Raw genomic sequence first — 25,675 nt, 5'->3', positions numbered from 1 at the left:
TGCCAGAAGGTGAAGAGGCAGACGAGGCAGGTGGATGGAAGTGTGTTCTTGCTAAAGGCGTGTTGACAGCCACATCGTTTATGATTTTTAGACACGCTTTCCACAGCTCAGAGGGACACCCAGCCTACACGATGCGCCACATTCAGACTGGCGGCTGCACGGAAAATGGTGGCGCTTAATTCAACGGCCGGCTGATAACCACTCCTTTCATTATTTCCCCCTTTATTCTGTAGCCTCTGGACTAGGGTAGCTATTCGCGGCGTTTGATCATGAATCCTGCAGAACAGACGGTTACATGGCTCATAACGCTCGGCGTAATGGAGTCGCCGAAGAAGAGCGTGTCGGACCCGGCCGCGTTTCTGCAGTGCGCGCTGAAGGACGGAGTCGTGCTCTGCAGGCTGATCGAGCGCCTGCGCCCCGGTACCACCGAGCAAGTAAGATCCGTGATGCCTATACGCGCTAATGAGCCGTCTTTCTCTACAAACGCGCTGTGTTTGTTTGCTTATTTATTTATTTATTTATTTATTTATTTATCTATACAAGAGCCCACTTCCCTCATGCGCCTATTTTATTAGACGTTTTATAGGGTGATCAACGCAGGATGTTTCATTCATCCGAATAGCGTCAGATAGGACTGAATGCGGACGTGTTGAAGCAGCGCAAACTGGGTTACAATCCCGCAAATATCCCGCAAATATCCTGCAGGCCTGCGTGTTTACCCTTATATCCTTGTTTTGGGGAGAGATAGGCCTGTATGCATGGGATTCTCTGTAGGTCATCTGTAAAAGACAGGCAACCCTTGGCTATATGATCACGTTTTGTTATGAAAAGACGTATCTAGGCCACGTCTGTTGATATTCAGTAGCCTATTATTCCACATTTAGAGAACGGACTGCAATTAGGCTACTGTTTATTGATTAGTGATTAGGGCTAATTAGTGCCGTTAACGTACACATTTAATAGTAGGCTACCAACATCAAGGTTTATGCTAAATGCTGTAAGCGTAAATGTAAATATGTCACAGGTGGACTATTAAAAACCGTTATGCAAGTTCAGGTATTTTGCAGGTGGTTTATGTGCACGTTACAGTCAGCTGACACCTTGTTAATTTTTCATATAGCCCACTGCTGTCCTGTACACTAATATTTAGACAAAGGACAGCCTGATGACTGCACTGGGCTATATAGGTTGAAGGCAGGTAAATTGGGCCACTTTTATTTATTTATTTTTTTGAGGCAAATCATCTATGCTTTTAGTAAGAAAGAACGCTTCTTGTTGTTTTGGATTGTTCGCTTTCTATAAGGGTTCTACTCGGAGCCCATTCTGAATGAGAAAGAGTTAGCTTACATAAAACCTTTAAGGATTCTCCATGGACAACCAAAGAACACTTAAAGGGATCTAGATTGAATCTTTATATTTTGTATATTAGCATTAATTAGCTGCAGGTAATTAGCTAACGGGGCTGTTTTGTCAGCTATAATGAAAAGTAATGACAAAATACATTCTTAAATCCTGGAACCATTAAAGTGTCAAATGTTTCCTGGTAGAATGAGCCGCTCATTCGGGTGAAATGAAAATGTAGCTAAAATCATTCAGTAATCGGTTTGGTAAATGCCTATTAAATTAAAAATGTTAGGACGGCAAATTAGGGCTTCACTGATCCAATACTAAGTATCGTAATCAGGCTGGTATTTACCTGAAATGCTGGACTGATATTGGGCTGGATAGGACATATTTTCTGATCCAATGCCCCGGATGTGTTTAATGCAGTGAACGAGTGTGATGTTGACTGACATCTTGCATGTGTACCTTCAATATTGACCTTTGGGGTTTTCATATTAAAAGCAGATGCCAGTCATCTGAGCTTTTGTACAGCTCCTGTAGATGAGTTGCTCTCAGTACAGCTAACCATCTGCTGTGATAATGCTGACAACTGACTGTCATAACAATATCGGAGTGGACCAACACATGGAGACATCATAGAAACTCCTGTGGAAACAAGTGCATTCATCCTGAAAACTCACCAACGTGAACCAGTCCTGTGGTTGGCATGAATTACATCCGATATCCTTATGATATGAGAAGGGAAGGTCTTTAGGAACCAGTTCAACCCCCTCAGATCTAGCACTGATGGACACCGTTGTCCTTCATCTGTACAAAATGCATGATGAGTAGGACCTTTTGTTTTGAACTGTGGGGTTCCACCTCTGTCTAAGAGAGAACAAACTTCATGGGTAAGATCAGGGGCCTGTCATTATTTCAATAACTTTTTTTGTGCAATCATCGACATTGATGTTGTTCTATCTGGCTTGTCTTGCTCTCAGCAAACCCATTCACAGAGATTGGTTCCTTGCAAATAATCACAAAGGGTTTTGCCAAAGGTCAGAGAGCACTGATATGACCTCCAAAGCGACTGGAGACCATTAATTTTCAATGAGAGCCGGCGACATGAGTGACGATGACTGTCGGCGACTAAATGTGGGTGTGTCCAGCGACTTTGACACTTGAGTTTATGCAAATTTGGAGCAATTTGGTGATGCGACTACCAATGGGAGTGAAGACAGTCAAGCGCACGTGATCCGTAGCCACCCGTGCTCACTAGCAGAAGTAGCGCCATTGCGGTAGTAGCCAATTAGGTTAGCTTAGCTTAGCGTAGGATCTTAGCGCATTTAAAGCAAATAAATAAATAAATAAAAGAAATAATAATGAAACACACTTTTTGTTGCAATCAAGCAAAATCCTAATGTAGCTCCTATGTTGGGTGAAGTGTCTTGTCGCTGATTCGGCACCCGGGAATGAGCAGCACCAAGCCGGACACTTCACCCAGGAAACACAGAGGACACCGCCAAAGAGCCGCGGTCCGACCCCCGGTCACCATCGAACATATAGTGAATGATACCCTGATGGTGATGCTCACTTTCTGAGATAGGAGCTACACTGGGATTTTGCTCATTTGCAACAAAAAGTGAGTGTGTTTCATTATTATTGTTTTGCTTTAAACGCGCTAAGGCCATAAGCTAAGCTAAGCTAATTGCCACTTGCACTTTTGCCGCAGATAGATGGCAGCAATGGCATCAAAGAGCACACACTGCTTCTCCTTCACCTTGTAGGATATGATACATATATACACTGGTGAATTTTATAATAGATTGCACTCCCTCCAGAATGTTTCATTTTAGTGGTAAGAAAACTGGTTTGTCAAGCTAGGTCTGTGAGGCTGAAAGGGTGTCATTTAGGACAGGAGCTAAGACGTATCTAACAGTCATATGGACATATAGATTAACACTTTTAGTGGTTTTTAATTTGCAATTTCTTTTTTTTGTAATTCTTTTTTTTTTTTTGTAATTACTGGACATGTGAGACAGAAACATGCAAGTATTAGGCATAAACACAATCCATGTGTACAGTTTATCCTACGCAGGGTTGCAGGGGGCCTGGAGCCTATCCCAGGAAGACCCCCGATGCACGGGGAGAGCAAGCACCGTGCACGCAGGGACGGAGGTGGGAATCGTGTTAACCACCATGCCACTGTGCCTCCCATAGAGATCCCTGTTAGCAATAATAAAGACAGTGCTAAATAAAAGAATGTGCTATTATAATTTACAATTTCATTATAGTTTAGAACTTGTTGCTATTTAAGAAGAAAAATCAATCAGTTTTTCAAATGATGTTAAACATGAAGTTTGTAATGTTGAAAAATGTATCCAGAAACAATCTCTGATGTCATACCTTGACAAGAGTCCAGCTATCATTATATTATAAATGAATGTACAGGTTGAACATTCTTGCCACATGTATCTCTGTCCTAAGCTAATACTCTCAGTTGTCTGTAGTAAACTAAGAATATAAGTGATTGTACTGAGGGTTGGGGTGGGTTCCTTTTTCCCTTTTCCATTTTTCCCTCCGTATAACTTAGTCCTTATTATTTACTTACCTATAATTATTTTATTATTTTGTAAATAGCAAATTGTCATTTCTTCAGTGTCGTCATGTGAAAAGATATAATCAAATATTTACAGAAATATGTGGGGTGTACTCACTTTTGTGAGATATTGTGTGCACATATATATATATATATATATATATATATATATATATATATATATATATATATATATATATATATATGCCAGTCACATTTCAAACAATGAATATGACAATAGTCATTTCCAACATATAGTATAATAATATTGAACAAATATAGACTACAACAAATAAAAAAGGGAGTATACAGATAATATATAAGATAATAATAGAAGTAAAAAAAACCCCTCAAAAAACAAAAAACAAAACAAAAAAGCCCCAGAGAAGGGCCGTGCAGAGAGTTCCATAGCGGCAGGGGCTCAAATGTAAAACGGGTCTATATCACCAAAGAGCTCATTTGTTTACTACTTTAACTACTTTGCTAACTGTAATTTAACTACATATCCATATCACCTCGGAAGACATTGTAAACAGACTGTGTGTGGTCATAATAATGAATATGGGAATGACACTACTAATATAACCTAACGGTATTTTATTTTTACATTTATAGAAATAATTACAACAAAACGGCACCTTTTATTGGAGACATGAATCCAAAGAATCTTAAAAAAAAAAATTAAAACATTATGAAACAAAACACCAACAACAAAAAAAACTACAGTATTACCATCCACAAATGTAGTGACACACCCACTGTATGTCAGTTACTGTAAGAGTCAGTAAAACTATTAATTTCACAATATAATGAACATTTGGCAGCAGCGCTCTGATTTCCATAAAACCGCACACAGTTCTCCGACTTTCTTCTGATTCATTTGCTACTGTTTTGTGTACGCTATCGTGATCATCGGAACTCAAATGCTTTTTACATAATATAATTGTTTATTAATTAATGTTGAGAGGGGGCAACTTTAAATAATTTAGAAAAAGGGGAGGGGCTTGAACCCCCATAGCCCCGCCCTTCTCCCTGTCCCTGCCCCACAGAAAAAGGAGCAAGTGTAAAATCATCATACAAATAGCAGACCTAGTATAGTCCCCTTTACTATTTTCCAACCCAACTAGTAGGTTAAAACTCGATATAATTTTTCATATCTAGCCGATCTGAAATATCAAAGAGCTGGGGTTTCCTTCAAACCCAGTTCTGTTTATGTATATGTTATTCCCTCTTAATCAAACTAATACTAACATTAAACACCACATTCGGTGGTAATCTTTATCAATTAAAACAATACGATAAAATGTATTTTATAATGCATTTACAAAGGAAGCCTTCCAAATATATCCCAAACTTTTTTTTTAAAAAAAAAAACAACAACAATCAAACAAACAAAACAAACAAGTGGACAACATTCAGGACACAGACATGAGGACTGTTCTATTTTGCCCGCCTGATAAGCAATGGATGCGTCCTGACTCCACGCTGCCGCGTCATTTCCGGTTTTCCTTCCTCACTTCCTAAAGTGGGCATTTGGTTGAGTTTAGTTAACGCTGGATGCGCTGGAGTCCGCTCGTGCCTGGACACTCATGAGGAATCGACTATTTCAGCTCAGATTCCCGACAGTCCCGGGAGAAAGTCGCAGTCCCGGCTCACTCTCCCTGCTCTATTCTTCTCTCTCCAGGTTTTCCAGGAGCCCAAGAACGACAGCGAGTGTGTGAGCAACATAAAGGAGTTCCTGAAAGGCTGCACTGCGTTTCGTGTCGAGGTGAGTCGAGTCTTGGGGACACAATAACAGATAGATATCCGGATTTGTGTGTAGAAAAACAATTAACAAAGGAGTGCCGAGGACAGGAGGAGGCACAGCCGTGAACTAACTGAGCGCCAGATACATGGCTGAGTTGCTCTGAAAAAAACAAAAACAAAACCCAAACATCCAACACTTCATATAATTTACAGAATGAAAATCCTCAAAACTGTGCTTCCTGCTGAGCGTTTTAAAAGTGTGTAATATTCTAGATATCCAAAATGCATTTGTTCATCCGTGTGATGCTTTGTGCTTACTGGGATTCTCCATGCTTTGGAAACATTGTTATTATTATTATTATTATTATTATTATTATTATTATTATTATTCCTTGCACTCCAGTGAAACTCTGAAATCTTCAGTGCTTGTGATTTTTAGTTACAAAATAACAGCAGGGGTGACTGATGTCAGCACTCAAACAGTGAGTGAAATCCCTTTTCACTTATTTTGTCCCTCATACTAGTCTCATATATTTATCCGGATGTCCGAAATATGTTTTTTTTTTTTTTTTGTAGCTGTAAATGATTATAATGTTTACTAATACTCCACATGTAGACTAGGACATAAATAATAATCAGTGCTTTATACTGCTGCAGTTATTGCAGTGGGGTTTTCTTCTCACGTCTGTGGTTACACTGACAGCTAGCTTCTTAACTGTGTAATATTTCCATTGTGTTGCTTGATGATATTATGAATGATTATGCTTTTAGTCTGCCAGGTGAACCTCCTCTTCCCCCATTGTTTATAGGATATATACGCCTATATTTCATTAAGGATGAATACAAAGGGCCAGATTGCAGCATGTTGAATTATGCGCATTTATTATGGAGCCAGATGGGTTTGGATGGAGCCCATATACTTGAGTGCATTGAAAGAGGATGGGATTGAGGAGGGGGGTGTTAGGGTGTTAGTCTGTCATTGGCTCAAACTGTAATGACAAAAAAAACAAACATGCAGATTGTAAATATTTAATTAATGATATTCTGAACAAGTTGTTGTGGACAAGCTGCTGGAGGAGCGTTTGGACAGCACGTCGATTTGATCAGTTTTCTGCTTCAGTCACAGACGAAGATGCGGTCGCTGCGTGTGAACGTCGTACTGTTGTTTCTTGTGCGTGTACCCGCTTCATTTTTAAGCTGTGTAAAATGCTGCAGGATTCTCCACACATGTAGAGTGCTGACACGTTGCAGTGTCCTGGCATTGCTAATGCCCAGCTGGGCCGTGCACACACAAGCCCCTCTTTGTCCATGATGAACGCTGTGTTTGAGAAGCTAGTGTATTCTGCTCTGCATCATTACTGTTGTCTTCGATCACAGCTGACTGTAAGATTTCAGCCCCCAAGACAACATAGTCATGGTCTGTTCACACTTGTTAGCAGTGGATTGAATAATCCTAGACTTGAAAAAAAAAATGAACCAAATTGTTTGCAGATAATGTGCCAAAATGACCTAGCGTTTAAGGTAGGGCTGTCGGGCGATTCGACACACCTGGTGTTTATATTTTCCTATAAGTCCACGGGTCGTCGTGTTTTGTTCCTTATACGGTCTACATTTTGGCCTTTATGATTGATCATTCTCTGAACATCTGTGAATCCTTCTGAGATTATCTCAAGAATGGGTGATTGAATGTTTGTAGTATTTATATGGAATTATCATTGTAACCAGCAGATGAACTGAACAGATTTTGGAATTGATCCAAATAGGGTCAAGGCCTCAGCAAGGTCAAACATCTGAAAGGACTAGACTTTCTTGTAAGTTCTTGTAAGGAACACGTTCTACATGTTCTGTTTCTGGCCTAGTGCCTTTAAAAAGAAAAAAAAAATCTTATAATATCCAAATATTAAAAATGAGGAAGTATGCTATTTTATTTTTTAAGCTATATCCCTGATTAAGCTTTTTAGGCTAGAATCAATTCAATTCAATTTTATTTGTATAGCGCTTTTTACAATGGTCGTTGTCTCAATGCAGCTTTACAGAAACATATAAACACGGGATAGAGAATTTAAGTGTGTGGATTTATCCCTATTGAGCGAGCCAGTGGCGATGGTGGCGAGGAAAAACTCCCTGAGATGTTCAGAGGAAGAAACCTTGAGAGGAACCAGACTCAGAAGGAAACCCGTCCTCATCTGGGTCACAACAGATCGTGTGAAAGCAAAGGAAAGTTCATTGTTTTTTTTTTCCCCATGTGTAATGATGTAATAAGATGTGCTAGGTGCCATGACGCCATGACATCATGTGACTTGTCCATTAGTATCGATCAAGCTAAGCTATGCTTCAACGTTAGCCTGATACAGCGCAGGTTTATGCAAATGCATGTGTTGCCTTACTAACTGAGCTTCGTTTGTGGAACTGAAATTGATGGAAATTATCCAGGCTTGTTGAAATAAGCCTGGTTTATGAAGTTAGCTCACTTTGTGGAGTAATCTACTGATTCAACTCAACAGATTTATCCTTAACTTTTGGTGTATGAAGGAAAAACACAAATGTCCGTAGGTCTCCAGTTGTTATGCTTACAGAGATACGTGCTTTTCTGTATGGCTGCAGAGTCGTATGTTAAATTTGGCCCAGATGGCAAAACATTTGGTGTGAATCACCTCTGTGAATTTATTTTTTTTTTTTAAATGTAAAGCTGTACTGTACAGTCAAAAGTGCAAATCTAAAACCATTAAAATTATTTGTGGTGATGCAAGCACTCAGTTCCTTTCCTGTCTATTGGTCCAGACATTTCTAAAGCTGTGCTCCCACTATGAACTGAATCCCAGATTTTGGCAGATTCAGTAGTCTGGTGCATACCTGAGTATAGGTGGAGTCTTCTCATCTGTCTGACCGGTTAACGTGATACCAAAAGCCGTTTATTCTCCTCAAGTTAATTATTTATCCGGGACTGTTCAGACCACAATTACTGTAACTATTCTAATGCAACTGCACCTAGAGCAATGACGACGCATGCGCACACAGGAAGAGCAACACACTACTAACAAATACAGGTTGGTACAAGAACACTTGGTATACAATAACGCTGCTTCATCCTGCTGCCTCATGGTGAAGATCTGTAATAAGTGGAAAGGGAATTTGACATCTGCATTTTACAGTAAGCGGAGACTACTGGCACTCAGCCGTATTATGATTTCGTTCCCCTCTCTTGCTGTACACTAAATCAGTTAACACTACAAGAGGACAGAAGTACCAGATTAACTTTATAAGAGAGGAGATATTGGAATTCTTACTACCAGGTCCAGAAAGTCAAGCAGAATGACAGAATGGTGTGGGTAAGAACAGTGATACTCCTGCACCAGCTAGAGCGAACTGATTGAGGATGGGACTGACCAGACTTCTCATTTCCCACCATACCTTGCTGTGAATTGATTTGTTTGCACACATTGGAGTTCACCCAGACTTGCTCATCCATCCTTCCATCCTTCCACCCACCGACCCTCCTACCGTCCCTCCCATCCATCCATCCATCCATCCATCCATCCATCCATTCTTCCACCTCCTGTCCCATCCATCCATCCATCCATCCTTCCACCCACCAACCCACCTACCATCCCATCCATCCATCCATCCATCCATTCTTCCACCTCCTGTCCCATCCATCCATCCATCCTTCCACCCACCAACCCACCTACCATCCCATCCATCCTTCCACCCATCCATTCTTCCACCTCCTGTCCCATCCATCCATCCATCCATCTGTCTATATATCTATCTTCAGTAATTATTGTTTCCTGGTCAGGGTAATGGTGGAGCTGGAGCCTATCCTGGGAATACTTTAAACAGAGTTTAATAGTATTTTTTTTTTTTCTAACTGCGTTTTCTTATATTCACTACCTGATTTCAACAACCTGAGGTCAACAAACATTGGTCATATTCCTTAAGGGCACCAGTCCAAAAAAAAATAAATAATTTTTTAAATATATATATATATATATATATATATATATATATATATATATATATATATATATATATATATATATATATATATAATATATTATATATATATATATATATATATATATATATATATATATATATATATATATATATATGTGTGTATATGTGTGTGTGTGTATATATATGTGTGTGTGTGTGTGTGTATTTGTATGTATATTTATTTAAATAGTTACTTTTTGACAGTCATTTTCAATTGAAAAAGATCAATAGTTTCTCTTATTTGTTGAGTGGAAAATTTGAATCATTGTGTGTAATATTTGTATAAAATAATCATTCAGGGCACTGTGTGAGTTTGTGTGTGTGTGTGTGTGTGTGTATAAATATATAAGTAATGCGTAATACTGTAGTAGTCTAGATGGGATGATATAAAAGCAAATATAATGTCTATGGTAAATGGTCTGCTTTTTTTCAAAAATTTTTATTTTTTTATTTAAAAAAAAAAGCAGTTCTACAAAGTGCTTTACACTGTTCACTGTCTCATTCACCCATTCTCTCACACACACACCAATGGTAGCAGAGCTGCCATGCAAGGCGCTAACTTGCCATCGGGAGCAACTCGGGGTTCAGTGCCTCACCCGAGGACACTTCGGCATGTGGAGTCACGTGGGCCGGGAATCGAACCGCCGACCCTACGATTAGTGGACGACCCGCTCTACCACCTGATCCACAGCCGCCCTAGGTTATGAAAAGAAATGAATTTTAGACATTGGTTAAAGTTGACAAATCTGAGGCGTGGGTCAGAAATGAACCCCTTATCCCTGACATGAAGTTCTATGTACTGTGCCAGTGGTTCTAGTTTATTTCTTGCACTGTTTGCAGAAATGAGCTTTCCGATCCGCTTTTCCTAAAAACAGAGCCGATATATGACTTGAACAGTTACATGTATAAATGAATACCATCCAATCTATCCAGTGATCATTACAAAAATATTAAGAAAATGTCAAATTGATATGTAAATTTTGTTTATTTAAGTGGTGTATATATGCACTTGTGGGAAGTTTTAATAAAATGTACTCCACATTAATGGTGATTTTCATCTCTTTTTTTTGCCTCCTTAGCCGTTTGAGGCAAGTGACCTGCTGCAAGGCCAGAACTTCAACAAAGTTCTCACCACATTGGTGGCACTGAACAAAGTGACTGCAGGTGGGCTTCACACGTTACTGTAGCATATGCAAACAGTTTTCAAGAGTAGGGACGTGAACGTTTACTGTTTAAACTCTTTCAACAAAAGTGATCTGTGACGTCAAAGTGTTGAGTTTGGTGGTAGCTTGATGGCAGGTTAACATGCCAAATATTAATCTATTATTATTATTATTATTATTATTATTATTATTATTATTATTATTATTGCATTTTCCCATGTTTGCTAAATGCATCATCGTTCCTAAAGCTTAATTCATTTAAATATATTATTTTTATTATTGTTATTATCATCATCATCATCATCAATATCAAACAAAACATGCCTCGCTGTCACTGTTATGAATATTATATACTGTACTCTAGTTACAAGCTTTGACTATGCCTGGACCTCTATTTTTTTGTTTACGTGCACTGGACCAGATATTGGCATTGGCAGTGATTCTGTATGCACCCGTCACTCTACCGCTCATCGCATCAAGTCCTTTGAATCTCTGGTCTCGCAGACCTCACTGGGCCGATCGTCCAAGCTCCTCCATAACCAGTTCCGAAGCCTGGTGGGTAGCGGGAGGCTGGATAACGCCTCTTGCATGACTGTATACTAAAGCAGTGACACACAATGACCCCTATTCGTCACTTAACCAATCGTGGGTGTCTGTGAGCTCAGGTATATGGAAGAGGGTAGATAGCGCCGACGAATAAGGGCCATTGTGTTGAACGGAACCGCTTATTGATTTTGAGCTGCACTAACCAATTTTTATTAGATGCAGATTAGTATTGTTAATAACATTTTCGTGTAAGTCATTAGTTATGTATCAGAAATTTCTGTCCGTCCAAAAAATATTAAAAGCAAACTTTGTGTGTATTCTGTGATCTTTCTCATTTTAGGATATGACCGAGAATAGTAACACTCAGTTGGTGGTGAAAGCTCGCTTCAACTTCCAGCAGACCAATGAGGATGAGCTTTCCTTCACCAAGGGTGACATCATCACGGTCACCCGTATGGAGGAGGGGGGATGGTGGGAGGGCAACTTCAATGGAAAGACTGGCTGGTTTCCGAGCAACTATGTCAGAGAGGTCAAAGGTTGTGGCAAGTGTCAGTTGTGTAAAAACAAACAAACAAACAAACAAACAAACAAAAAAACCCCCACACACTTCCTTAACAAGCAATTTTGTTAAAGTTTTATCATTGTTGGTCCTTCAAGGACATTTGAGTGTTTGTGTGTGTGTGTGTGTGTGTGTAAGACTGCTTTGTTTTCTTCCTTTCTGTCACAGACAAACAAGTTTCCCCCAAATCTGGAACACTTAAAAGCCCCCCGAAAGGTTTTGACACCACTGCCCTTAGCAAAACCTACTACAACCTGGTGAGAATCTTTAGCTCAGAATTTGCAAACCTTTAAACGTGTTTCTTTCCATTTTACTAGTATTACAAATGTTAAATAATAATATATCTATAACACAGTGACTGATAAAACTACCGTATATGTTGGCTCTTGAAGTGAGATGTCATCACTGGACACTTCTAATAGTGACGTTTCAGGAATATGAGGAACATTATGTAAGCTTGTCCTGATTCTGTCAGACTCCTTTATTTGTTTTCTTTGACATTTTAATGTTCATTTCTGCTTCTTGTTATGGGGGGGGGGTTTCCATCTCTTTATTTAATGTGTTGAAATAGCTTATAAATGAAGATCAATCCACATATGCCTTTTTATAATTCTTCATTCTGTCCTCCGTAGCAAAAGGGAATCCTGCTTACTTTTTGTGTTTATTAGCACTTAAATGTAAAGAAAAAGACACATTTATGATTGTTCTATCCAGATTTACATTTTTATTTATTTATTTATTTATTTATTTTACAACACAGTGTTGTCATTAGCAGAGGAAACCGGAGATAAAACCCTTTAATTTTTGTAGTTGTGTAAGCTATGCTCAGTGTGGTTCTGCTAGAGCTAACACATTGGGTGTGCCTGCATCCTGGGTACAGTAAAGTTTATCAAAGTATTTTAAATGTAGTTGTACTGAAAAGGCCGTTGCTATATGGACTACTGACACTCGGACAATTCTGCAGTAAATGCAAAAGCAACTGTGTATGTTAAGCGTGCAATATTTAATTTTCTAAAATAACCATGTAACATTGATTACCTTATATTCACACCAAGTCATATAGTGTTTTTGTCATACTTTGCATTAAGCAGGATGAATTTAAACACACAGCCATTAATGTCTAAACCGCTGGCAACAAAAGTGAGTACACCCCTAAGTGAAAATGTACAAATTGAGCCCAAAGTGTCCAGCACTGCCTTAACCCTCTTGGGCATGGAGTTCACCAGAGCTTCACAGGTTGCCACTGGAGTCCTCTTCCACTCCTCCATGATGACATCACGGAGCTGGTGGATGTTAGAGACCTTGTGCTCCTCCACCTTCCGTTTGAGGATGCCCCACAGATGCTCAATAGGGTTTACGTCTGGAGACATGCTTGGCCAGTCAATCACCTTCACCCTCAGCTTCTTTAGCAAGGTAGTGGTTGTCTTTGAGTTGTGTGTGGGGTCGTTATCATGATGGAATACTGCCCTGCGGCCCAGTCTCTGCTTCAGTACGTCACAGTACATGTTGGGATTCATGGTTCCCTCAATGAACTGTATCTCCCCAGTGCCGGCAGCACTCATGCAGCCCCAGACCATGACACTCCCACCACCATGCTTGACTGTAGGCAAGACACACTTGTCTTTGTACTCCTCACCTGGTTGCCGCCACACACGCTTGACACCATCTGAACCAAATAAGTTTATCTTGGTCTCATCAGACCACAGGACACGGTTCCAGTAATCCATGTCCTTAGTCTGCTGGTCTTCAGCAAACTGTTTGCGGGCTTTCTTGTGCATCATCTTTAGAAGAGGCTTCCTTCTGGGACGACAGCCATGCAGACCAATTTGATGCAGTGTGCGGCGTATGGTCTGAGCACTGACAGGCTGACCCCCCACCCCTTCAACCTCTGCAGCAATGCTGGCAGCACTCGTACGTCTATTTCCCAAACACAACCTCTGGATATGACGCTGAGCACGTGCACTCAACTTCTTTGGTCAACCATGGCGAGGCCTGTTCTGCGTGGAACCTGTCCTGTTAAACCGCTGTATGGTCTTGGCCACCGTGCTGCAGCTCAGTGTCAGGGTCTTGGCAATCTTCTTATAGTCTAGGCCATCTTTATGTAGAGCAACCATTCTTTTTTCAGATCCTCAGAGAGTTCTTTGCCATGAGGTGCCATGTTGAACTTCCAGTGTCCAGTATGAGGGAGTGTGAGAGCGATGACACCAAATTTAACACACCTGCTCTCCATACACCTGAGACCTTGTAACACTAACAAGTCACATGACTCCGGGGAGGGAAAATGGCTAATTGGGCCCAATTTGGACATTTTCACTTAGGGGTGTACTCACTTTTGTTGCCAGCGGTTTAGACATTAATGTCTGTGTGTTGAGTTATTTTGAGGGGACGGCAAATTTACACTGTTACACAAGCTGTACACTCACTACTTTACATTGTAGCACAGTGTCATTTCTTCAGTGTTGTCACGTGAAAAGATATAATCAAATATTTACACAAATGTGAGGGGTGTACTCACTTTTGTGAGATACTATATGTGTGTGTGTGTGTGTGTGTGTATGTGTATATATATGTGTGTGTATGTGTGTGTATATGTATGTATGTATGTATGTATGTATTGAAAGCAGACAATACTGTTGTTTCCTGACTTTTATAAGAAAAATAATGCCCAAGACCTTAGTCTTTAATTGCGTCTGTAGCGTTATGATTTAGCTTGATGTCTTGCAACAGTAGGTTGACATCAGTTTAACTTTGTCTGCACTGTCTCTTTCAACAGGTGCTACAGAACATTTTGGAAACGGAGACGGAGTACTCAAAAGAGCTTCAGAATCTTCTGACCAACTACCTGAGGCCACTTCAGAACACAGAAAAGTGAGTATTTGAAGTCAGTTATGTCCATCCAACGTCTGCATTTCCAGACATGCCTAAATCACTGAACAGAAATGAATAAATATGTACAGTAGGATCTGTTATGTTACTGTCTTTGACTGTTCTGTGGTCTATATTTACAGTGATGCAATTGCTTATCGATTAGAATGCGAGATTCTTCCTTATTTCCTCTTCGTCTTCCTGTAAACTTCTCATTCCACTATAGACTTAGCTCTGCAGACATCACTGTCATCATGGGGAACCTGGAGGAAATCAGCACCTTCCAACAAACTCTTGTCCAGTCACTAGAGGACTGCACTAAGTGAGTACCATTAATAACTGACTACTCGGTGTTTTGCTTCTATTCTTAACAACATGAATTAATAAATTATTATGCATTGGTATATACAAACGCAGCTAAAAGAATATGATGTATGTAGTTCTAATGTACGACACCGTGCGATTGTTACTGGGGACAGGGAACACATCTATTGGATTGGGAATTCTGTGATGTTTCAGTCACGTAAATGAGCACTGTAAATTCAATGTCATCATCTAGACCTAATTTCTACAATTAGACAGAAACGATGATATTTCAGGAAGGAGAGCGAATTTACGTTTAGGAAGTCAAATAATCACTGAAAAGTAAAAAGGAGAGTTGTCTCTGTTCACTTTAACGATAATATTCTAAAACCAGATAACACCGACTACGTTTACACGGACAGCAGTAATCTAATTATTGACCTTATTCTGAATAAGACAATATTCTGATTAAAGGTGTTTACATGAGTCGCTTTTAGAATACTCCTTTCATGTTCAGGTTTCACATGTTATAGAACATAGATCGATTAACGTCATTACGTCCCCGCGCCACGCCGTCCCGACGTTCCCTCCAGAATTTCACGTATCGATATACGGTTGGTCTTCGTTATGGGACCGTATACAGTTTTGGGTGTTTCGCTTTAAATTTTATGAAAGCTTCAAGTGCAGTTAATTATTAGTCGTGCTGTACGTGCAGATAGACGACTGCTTGAAGACGTGGGCTGCGTCCCAAACTGCGTACTTACCTACTATATAGTAGTTGAGATGCATGTACTTCACCTACCATATAGCAGGTAAGTACGCGGTTTGGGACGCAGCCGTGCTCTCTCGTTTGCCGTCAAACGGTCGAGCGCCGCCGTGTGTGTACGTGTCCTGTCGCACAATGCGGTGAAAACTCCCACACGACGTTAATAGTGTGATTAAGGCGTGTACACGTCTGTAACGCACGTCGATAACGCGACTAAAACAGGAATACTCCACACGTCTTAATCCCGTTTGTGTTTACTCCGAGTACGACTTTAGTCAGATTAAGGTCCTCAATAATCTCTGTTTACACGCTAGTTTCTTAATCAGAGTCTCGTGTTAATCGGGTTCATATCGGAATATTGTCGTCCATGTAAACGTACTGATTGTGAGCACTGAGGCACCTTTTTGATATTAGAATAACTACTTATTTGTTATAGAACTGACAGTTATCCCTAGCTCCGTTTTAGAGAAATCTTCAATGAGAAGAAAGAAAATATGTTGGAGAACCGTTCATTTTTTTTTGTTGGTGAATTCAATTTTTCTCTGACGTTGCTGTTTCAGACTTCCAGAGCTGCAACAGAAAGTTGGGGGCTTTTTCTTAAACCTTATGCCCAAAATGAGAGCATTGTATACGGGTTACTGCTCAAACCATCCATCAGCTGTTAACATTCTGACTGATCACAGGTACGCCACTGCAATCTGGCACTCCTACCTTTTTATATATATATATATATATATATATATATATATATATATATATATATATATATATCATTCCACAGGAAGTTAAATAGTGTTCCCACTGAGTATTTGTCTGCCTTATAGTGAAGAGCTAGGAGACTTCATGGAGAGTAGAGGAGCAAGTTCTCCAGGCATCCTCACACTGACCACAGGCCTTAGCAAACCGTTCATGAGACTAGACAAATACCCAACTTTACTGAAAGAACTGGAGAGACACATGGAGGTAAGAAAACAACTCTTCATTCTTTCGGTCATTTATAACCGAATTAAAGTGACGAGCATGTTAAAATGTCTCTATGTTGTTTTCATTTTGCTCTTAGGAGGGTCATCCAGATCGGCTTGAAATTCAAAAGTGCATGACCGCATTCAAAAATCTTTCTGTGAGTCGTCTTCTTCTTATTTTTGTTCACATATATACTCTTATTAGTAATTAGTGTGATGGATTATACATGTACGTATAGGGTGTGCTACAAAAACTAGTCATATCTGCTGTCGCACACCGGCGTCCCGTGTCACACTGCGTCCTGACTCGGGTGTGGATTTTTGTGGGGTTTCCATGTTTACAGGCCCAGTGTCAGGAGGTGCGGAAACGGAAGGAGCTGGAGCTGCAAATTCTCACAGAATCCGTTCGTTTGTGGGAGGGTGAAGACATCAAGACTTTTGGCTCTGTGATCTACATGAGCCAAGCAATGGTACAGAACCAAGGCTGTGAGGTGAGACGTTACTTCAGTGAACATTTCTTTGTGTTTATGTAGTAGGCATTCTGTTAGTATACATTATTTTATACAACAGTTAGGTCTGAGCTTCTAAGTTGATTGGACAAGTGGCCTTCCAAGAGTGCTGATATTTAATATAACTGCACTGGTAAATGTCACCGTTTGGATCACTCTGCTGGTCTGTTTGCGCTACATGAAATGCCAATTCTAACAACAGGTCATTACACTGAAACCGTTACGACACTTGCTGCACGCTGTCAGTCAGTATGTGCGTTACATGGTAATATGTACACTCCTACTCCTATCCAGCTGAGACTTATTTAGGAGCTGTTTTTTTGTTGACGCTGCAAAAATAAACGAAATATTTGGCCATACCGTGTCTGAAATGTCAGGTTGTATAAAAGCAACATCACACTCGCGGTCGTGCTGTTATAGTGAATACCATCACAGCTGTGATTCTTCATGGACCTTGCGCAAAGGTTGTTGTGGAAGAACTCGAGTGGCCTGCACAGAGCCCTGACCTCAACCCCACTGAACACCTTTGGGATGAACTGGAATGCTGACTGCGCACCCGGCCTCCTCACTGAACATCAGTGTGCCTGACCTCAGTCATGCTTTTGTGCTCGAATGGGCACAAATCTTCAGTCCTGTTCCAAAATCTAATGGAAAGCCTTCCCAGAAGAGTGGAAAGCGGTCATAGCAGTAAAGTGGGGACCGACTCTATATCACCGTCTCAGGAACACAAACAGTGATCCAAAAGTAAAACTGATTTTCTGTAAACAAACCAGTTCCAGATTGTAGACGTGGCTCCTCGTTTAGCTCCGCCTTCCGCCGTACTTGTTTTCGCTCCGCACGTGAGCTGCGAACGGGTCGCAGACCGTCGCACACGGAAACACGTCATCGACTAGGCTTTATCGTTATTATCGCGGGAAGACTCATTCTTATTGGGCGGGGAGAATTTCTACCGGTATATCACAAACGATAAGATCTCGCCCATCCCTACCCAGGAGATCGGCAGTTTCTGAAATACTCAAACCAGCCCATCTGGCACTAATAACCACGACATGATTAAAATCAGAAAGATCACACTTTTCAGATCAGAGATCAGATATTACAGCTGAGACGATTCAAAAGCCCCTCAAATGAATTACAAAGACACTGGAGGAAATGATTGAGGCAAAGCACAGGGATGTCAAAGCTTTTTGAAGTTTATTCTCCGCTGTTGATGTCGTAGCATACACTGTATGGTTCACATGCGATAATGAAGGAATACACAGTGAAACGTGCACTAAATGTCTGATTTGTTAGAAATTAGTTTAACTTTATTTTGTCACATTGGTATGTACATTTATTTTGTCACATTGGCATTAAATTGTGTATTCGAGCAACTCTCATGGCACTGATGTGTGTTTTTCAGGAAAGGAATGAACGTTACCTCATGCTGTTCCCTCATGTTCTGCTTATCCTCTCGGCCAGCCCAAGGATGAGTGGCTTCATCTACCAGGTCAGAATAGGGTCACTATGCTACGTCCTACTAAATAAGCAGGATGTAGGCGTTTAAGACTGTTCGACATTGTCCACTTTGTTTCTTACAGGGCAAGCTGCCTTTGAGTGGAATGACAGTAACTCCTTTAGAGGACTGTGAAAGCCACAAAAATGCTTTTGAGCTCTCCGGTAAAAAGGCTCCTGCAGTTTTAAAAATTTAACTGAGAGCATACAGTGCAGAGGTGAATGCATTGGGATGGTTTGTTTAGTGTGTGTGTGTGTGTGTGTGTGTGTGTGTGTGTGTGTGTGGTCATCCCTGCAGGTTGCATGTTTGAGAGGCTGCAGGTTATCTGCTTTAATAAGCACGATCAACAGGATTGGCTGGAGCACCTTAACCGTCAGACCAAACACACCACCATGACGGCCTCAAGCATGAAGCCACTCACAGTCCCTTGCCACACGGTGAGTTTCCGATTACAGGACCTAAATGGGATCTTCTCAGAGCATCAGCGAAATAAGACCTGAATGTCTGCGTGCAGTGAATACATCAAGTCCGCTTTCAAATTCATATATTGCACTTTCACCATAACATGGTGATAAGTTTACTGTGAACACTCTTCCCTCTCTTTTGCAGCTCTTGTTAACATGTTTTCCTCGTTGTTCCTCTGTAACTCTTCCCAACCAGGTACAGACAGATACAGCCCCTCACCATTTGCGTATTCTTTTGTCTCCCCGAATACCATTCGCGCGCATTTACATACCTTCCCGAATAACATTCCATGACTTCCTGAATATCTTATATGGAGTTACTTACTTTGATATGCTTCCTGTTAAATGCAAATATGCCCTTCCGCCTAGCCAGTCAATAGTTAACCCGTTGTCTTTGTCGTGTGTCGAGCATGATATATACTCTGCCTTTCTTTAAATAAAATCGAGGGATCTTGCCATTTGAATTTTGGGTGTCTGTGTGTCATTTGGCAAACTTTGCACCAAGGCCTTGGTGTGCGAAGCGCACAGTCTTCACGGGGCGATGGCACAGTCTTCTTGTGTACTCTCGCTTTCTCTCTTCTTAAGAATCGTAACCCGAAGATTCTCTAATCATAACACGTGGTTTCATTTTTTTTTTTATTGTCTAAAGCATGGGAAAGCTGTCTAGTTTTATTTTACACCGATAGCTGGTGTGTGGTGGGAGCTCTGGTGCGCGACGGCTGCCGTCGCATCATCCAGGTGGATGCTACACACTAGTGGCGGTTGGAGAGATTCCTCCCCTCCCCCCACCCCATCCACATACTATGTAAAGCGCTTTGAGTGTCTAGAAAAGTGCTATATAAATGTAACTATAACTAACTAATTAAAACTTATGTTTTATATACTGTTTGCAAAAATAATTGGCACCCCTACAGTTACTATTAGGTGAAGCCTCCTTTGGAGGGAATGACTGCACTCTTTCACTTTAATCTCTAGCAAAGTTGGAGACACTTATAGAGGATTACTTTGGGTTCCTGCACAAATGTTGGTGCTGATTTGGATGGAAGTTTGGGTCATTTATTTATTATTTATTATTTATTATTTATTATTTATCATCTCTCTCTTCTTCTGTAGCTCCCATCCCACCCTCTAACTCCATCCAGGCACGCAGAGAGCCGAGGCCTGACCGTGGCTCCTGCCTACCACACGCTCCCTCACTCCTCCTCTCATGGAGCTCCACACAGCACTGTAATGTGGGGGCCTCTGGAACCTCCCAAAACCCAGAAACCTTGGAGTCTGAGTTGCCTGAGGCCAGCACCCCCACTCAGACCATCAGCTGCCCTCTGCTATAAAGAGGTCAGTGTGTGTTTGGGTCGTGACGTCTATCTTGATGACTCTGTTGGACTTGAGGCATGTGTATCGCCTCATGTTTTGAGACGGTCGATCATATGTATTGTGCGCCACAATATAAAGTCTTAAACGTGTACTTTAAAGGTAACTAAAAACCTGAGATATTGACTTGATTAGGTTTGGGAGAATTTTATAATGATGCCAATACTTGTGATTTCTTATTCTTTTAAACAAACATTTATTTCCATATGAAAAATGTATTCTTTTTTAAAAAATCTCTTGTGTAACCGAAGTGTAAACCGTCTCCTGTCTTTATCTCTTTGTCTCACCTTAAACTCTCTCATTCATCCTGATCCTCTCCATTCTTTGCACTGCCCCAGGATCTCAGTAAAAGCCCCAAAAGTATGAAGAAGCTGCTGCCCAAACGGAAACCTGAAAGGAAGCCGTCTGATGAGGAGTTTGCGTTGAGGAAAAGTAAGGAAAAGTCGATGGAATTGTTCATGCTGCTGATGAGAGTTAATGTGGTGACACACAAGTACTTTCTCTGTAACTGCAACAGGTACCGTAGCACTGGAAGAGGATGCTCAGATCCTGAAAGTGATTGAGGCGTACTGTACGAGTGCCAAAACCCGACAGACTCTCAACTCAAGTAAGATTAAGTCTGTGTGTCTATCGTAGGACTAAGGCGACATAACGTTGCATCTCTGATGTTAACAAAATCACTCTTGGAACTCTGGTAACAATATCCTCTTTTTCTCTTTCCTCTTCACTCTTTTTGACATCATTTGTTTATTGTTTACTGTTAATCCCTTTCTCTTTTTTTAACATTCACATATAACCATTTCCATTTCCATCTTTCCAACGTGGTTGCACACTTTTTTTTTTTTCTTTTTTTTCTTTCTTCTCCTTACCTTTTCACCCATATGGTTTTTGCCATCCCATGTACCACCATTGCATTTTGGGAAAATCTCCCACTCTTCGTTCATTTGACTGGACTGTCCTCACTCGCTGTGGCTGGTGTGCCGTCTCCTCCGGCCATCTCAGCATGGCAGGGCACTGATCTGATGCATAACCACGTGTTGGATCAGTCGAGCATGGAGTGCATGGGCCGTCGCAGCAGCATCTCTCGTCCAGAGGGCAGCTCGGACCTTTCAGAGGACTCGGACTATGACAGTATATGGACGGCTCACTCTTACAGGATGGGGCCGGTTTCCCGTAAGAGCTGCAGCTCCTACATCTCCCACCAGAACTAAACTCCCTCACTTGTACTATTTAACTTCATTCACTTTAGTTTGTTTATTTATTTATTTAATTTATTTTCTTTTATGTTTTATTTATATTTTTATTTATTATATTTATGTCTTTTCACTCGCCTGTATTAAACCGCACTCCTTGTCTTCTTTGTGCACTTATCCAAATTTGTCCTCTTTGCCTCGACACCCTTTTCACCGGTTGTTTTGACGTCCCTTCACGTGATCTTTGGGGAATTCGCCTTTCTCTGTCTCTAACTAGTATTTCATCAATAAGATTAAAAGAAGGACATTTCGCTTGTGTTCTTTCGAAGCGTGATCTTGTCCTGCTAGAATTGATGAGATCTGAACTTTGTAATTATTTTAGTATTGTCATATATTTGAAATGTGAAGTATTATTGTTTACCTAAGGGAAGCATTGGACACAAGAATTCCAGCCTCATTTGTTTCAGGATGCAATTCAGTAGAAAAGTTGAACAGAAAATGCTCTGGTAAAATAGAAGGGAAAAAAAAAAACCCCCACTAGTTTCTTCTTGGGACAGTATTAGTGGATGTGTCATTTTATTTATGTATTTATTTTTGACTTGTATAGAACGTGCATTTTTATTTGTATTTTTATATGTTACATGTATGTTCATAATATTGTCTACATATGGTATGATTGTTTGCCAAAATATGCTGAATTTTAATGTCCCTTCAACAATTTGTTTGATTTTAAACCAGGTCTGTGGTTTTGTGGTTCTCTGTTACTTACTTATCTGAAGCTCTGAGTACCTGTAGTAATTTAAGATGAACCTTTTCTCTCTTATGTATGATTTTTGTTTATCAGACAAAAGAGAAATACATATTGCCAGTTACAAAGGTACTTGAACAAAGAATAAGAATATAACTCTTCATGTTGTGTGGTAATCCTTGTGACCAGGTTCTCTTCTGTGATAAAACAAAAAATAGACAAGAAATTCAAACACTTGCTGCCCTTTTGTCTGTTGTACTGTGCTGGTATTCTGATTCCCTGTACAACTCGGAAGTCGGTGATGTTTACGTGGTTCGAAAAAAAAAGAAGATATAATTATTGTATCCATTACATATGTATATATACACGCATATATACGTACAGATTCCAGTATGACAGAGCAGTCACTGTAATATACATTTTCAATAAATATTGGCTTTGCTAGACTTTGGTCGATATTTTTGTCCTTCCTGCAGAAGTACTTGAACCGTAATTTCCTTTTAATGCTGAATTTACTTTCTTTAAATATGACCCTTATCGGTTTCAGGAACTTCTAATTGTCATGATGATGCGCAATTCATAATTCTCTAGAAACCTGTTTATTGGAATTTTTCCAGTCTTGACATTTACTTCCTGCATGACTAACCGGTCTGTCTTCAGTCTCCTGCACAGTTCTTTTAACCTGATCCTTTCACCGTTTCGGAGCACATGCGTCTCTTTAACTGTTCTTACCAGTCAGTCCTTCACGTAGAGATGTGTGGAAACCAAACTGCAGGACTTTTCTTTTTGGAACAGGACAGAGGAGAGACACTGCTCCAGCACTGATCCTGCCGGCGGAGGAGAAGATAATCCTGGAGGAGATCAAAAGCAACGGACAGACTGTTATAGAAGAGAAGTAAGAATAACATCGATTTTTCACGAACTCCTCTCCCTGCTGGGGAAACCGTTAAATCTGTCATACTTGTGTATAATAAATTAGATTTCAATGCCATACAGTGCCATCAAAATAACTTATTTGAACTCTTACAGGAATCTCATGGATGTTGTTTATTCACTAAGACATGAAGTCCAAGAACTTAAACAGGTGCGTGTAGACCAATCTTTCTGTCCCTGGTGTGATAGTTACCTATATATATATGTGTGTGTTTGTGTGTGTGTGTGTATGTGTGTGTATATATATATATATATATATATATATATATATATATATATATATATATATATATATATATATATATATATATATATATATATATATATATATACACATCTCTTGATATATGACTTCATCAATCAACAGGACGGTAAGAAAATGAAACGATCTCTGGAAGAGGAGCAGCGAGCTCGTAAAGATCTGGAGAGAATTGTACGGAAGGTTCTAAAGAATATGAATGACCCATCTTGGGATGAGACCAATTTGTGAGATCATGAGCGAGAGAGCATCATACAGGTTTGGCAGCATTTGTCAGGATTTCAAATGTTATATTTCCAGTGGATTTGGAACCAGCTCTGCTTATAAATTCAGATCAACACTCTCAGCTCTCGGCGTTATCTTGTAATTAGTGCACTTGCGTCTCACTGCAGTCTCTTAAGTTGACATGCAGATGCTTTATATCGAGAATCAACGTTGTGTGACTAGAAGTTTGTGGACACCTGACCATTCACACTCGTATATGCTATTTGGACAGCCCATTATAATAACTTTAAGAACGACTTCCACGCTTCTGTTAAGCCTTTCCACTAGATTTTGGAGCATGGCTTTGGGGATTTACCCATTCAGCCACAAGAGCATTAGTGAGGTCAGGCACTGACGTCTGGTGAGGAGGACTGATGCGCAGTCCAAGTGCCAGTTCATCCCAACGGTGTTCAGTGGGTTGAGGACACCGCTCTGTACAGGCCAGTGGAGTTCTTTCATGCCAACATCGGCAAACCGTGTCTTCATGGAGCGCAATTCGTGCACTGTCATGCTGGATCATGTTTGGGCCTCTTGGTTCCAGTGAAGAGAAATTCTAACGCTCCAGTATAGAAACAAAGACATCCTATACAGTTGTGTGCTTCCAGCATTGTGACAAAAGTCTGCGGAAGAACCACATACGTGTGTGACAGTCAGGTGTCCACAAACCTTTGGCAATATAGTGTACTTTTTCAGCTCTGAACTTAAAAAAAAAACAAAAACAAAAAAAAAGAAGACCCAAAATATAAATGAGTTAGCGGTAGCCCATCTCTATTGCTGCAGCATATTTTATTTATGACCAATGACTACAGTAAAGGCTTCTTAAAATGAATCCCTCTGGTAATATGTTTGCAACTAGTTATTGACCGATTGTGTTGGAAATTGAGATTTAATTACATTTGCACAATTCCTCTCTAACTTTTAATACAAATTCCAAATAGTTGATTTCAGGCCATTACTCAGTGGAATCATGTAAATTAACTAATGGGTGTCAGTTTTCTTCTAAGAACTACTTGGACCTTACAACTGACATGACCGTGCAACTGTGTGATTCTAGACGAACTCTTCCTGGCTTACTTCAGCCACTATAATGACGTAGGAAACCTCACTGAGAATTGTACATAGTACTGCTGTGCATTGTTTTAACTGTAAACTTGTGTTGTAAACATACTCCATATGTGTCATTTGTAAATATTCCAGAGCTATGGTACTTATTCCAAACGTCCAGTTTTCCTCTCACGGAAGTAAACCGTATAACGACTAATTCGGCCAGGTTTCACCACACCCCACTATATCATAAATACAAACAAACTTTTCAAAAGTTACGCGTGTTTATGTTAGGGTTTTTCAAATAGTGTAGTAAAAATGTTAGCAACCACCGTATTACTAAAAGTGTTAAAAACACGATTCTACACTACATGTAGCTGCACTTGACTCTCAAGTCTCAAGACTCTCTATGTGTGGACTGATCTTTCTGTGAGTCCTCGAGCACCGAGGACCATCAGGACAGGAATTACCTCACTAGTACACTTTCAGGGTATTTACTGATGACCCTTAACCTCCACATGACTCATTGTCATTGTAAATTCTGTAAATAAAGACGTTTTCTTAAGA

General features: G+C 40.2%; 1 protein-coding gene across 5 annotated transcripts; it reads left to right on the top strand.

Moving 5' to 3' along the window:
* Nucleotides 1–25,675, top strand: arhgef7a (Rho guanine nucleotide exchange factor (GEF) 7a). 5 transcript variants are annotated; one of them, XM_053680609.1, is made up of 22 exons: nucleotides 1–434; nucleotides 5,607–5,690; nucleotides 10,744–10,828; nucleotides 11,249–11,382; nucleotides 11,714–11,915; nucleotides 12,101–12,189; nucleotides 14,706–14,800; nucleotides 15,024–15,119; nucleotides 16,427–16,549; nucleotides 16,691–16,829; nucleotides 16,927–16,986; nucleotides 17,173–17,319; nucleotides 18,740–18,826; nucleotides 18,918–18,996; nucleotides 19,130–19,269; nucleotides 20,410–20,631; nucleotides 21,006–21,099; nucleotides 21,185–21,274; nucleotides 21,670–21,840; nucleotides 23,404–23,503; nucleotides 23,638–23,692; nucleotides 23,909–25,675. In XM_053680609.1, exons 1-22 carry the CDS (start codon nucleotides 270–272, stop codon nucleotides 24,029–24,031), a joined length of 2,580 nt encoding a protein of 859 aa, XP_053536584.1. In that variant the 5' UTR covers nucleotides 1–269; the 3' UTR covers nucleotides 24,032–25,675. The 5 variants fall into 5 exon arrangements, with proteins under 5 accessions (XP_053536584.1, XP_017326342.1, XP_017326341.1 ...); XM_017470852.3 differs by lacking the exon at nucleotides 21,670–21,840 and having other exon boundaries at nucleotides 2–434; nucleotides 11,714–11,909; XM_017470851.3 differs by lacking the exon at nucleotides 21,670–21,840 and having other exon boundaries at nucleotides 2–434.

This window comes from Ictalurus punctatus, chromosome 6, assembly GCF_001660625.3.
Source record: "Ictalurus punctatus breed USDA103 chromosome 6, Coco_2.0, whole genome shotgun sequence".
Classification (NCBI taxonomy): Eukaryota; Metazoa; Chordata; class Actinopteri; order Siluriformes; family Ictaluridae; genus Ictalurus; species Ictalurus punctatus.
The sequence above is the reverse complement of the archived record's forward strand: the minus strand, read 5'-3'. Positions and strand labels throughout refer to the sequence as shown.

Coding starts and splice junctions, on each gene's coding strand:
- arhgef7a (XM_053680609.1), top strand. CDS start 270: ATGAATCCTGCAGAACAGACGGTTACATGGCTCATAACGCTCGGCGTA. Junction 15,120..16,426: donor TCACTAGAGGACTGCACTAA/GTGAGTACCATT, acceptor TTGCTGTTTCAG/ACTTCCAGAGCTGCAACAGA. Junction 20,632..21,005: donor CTGCCCTCTGCTATAAAGAG/GTCAGTGTGTGT, acceptor GCACTGCCCCAG/GATCTCAGTAAAAGCCCCAA.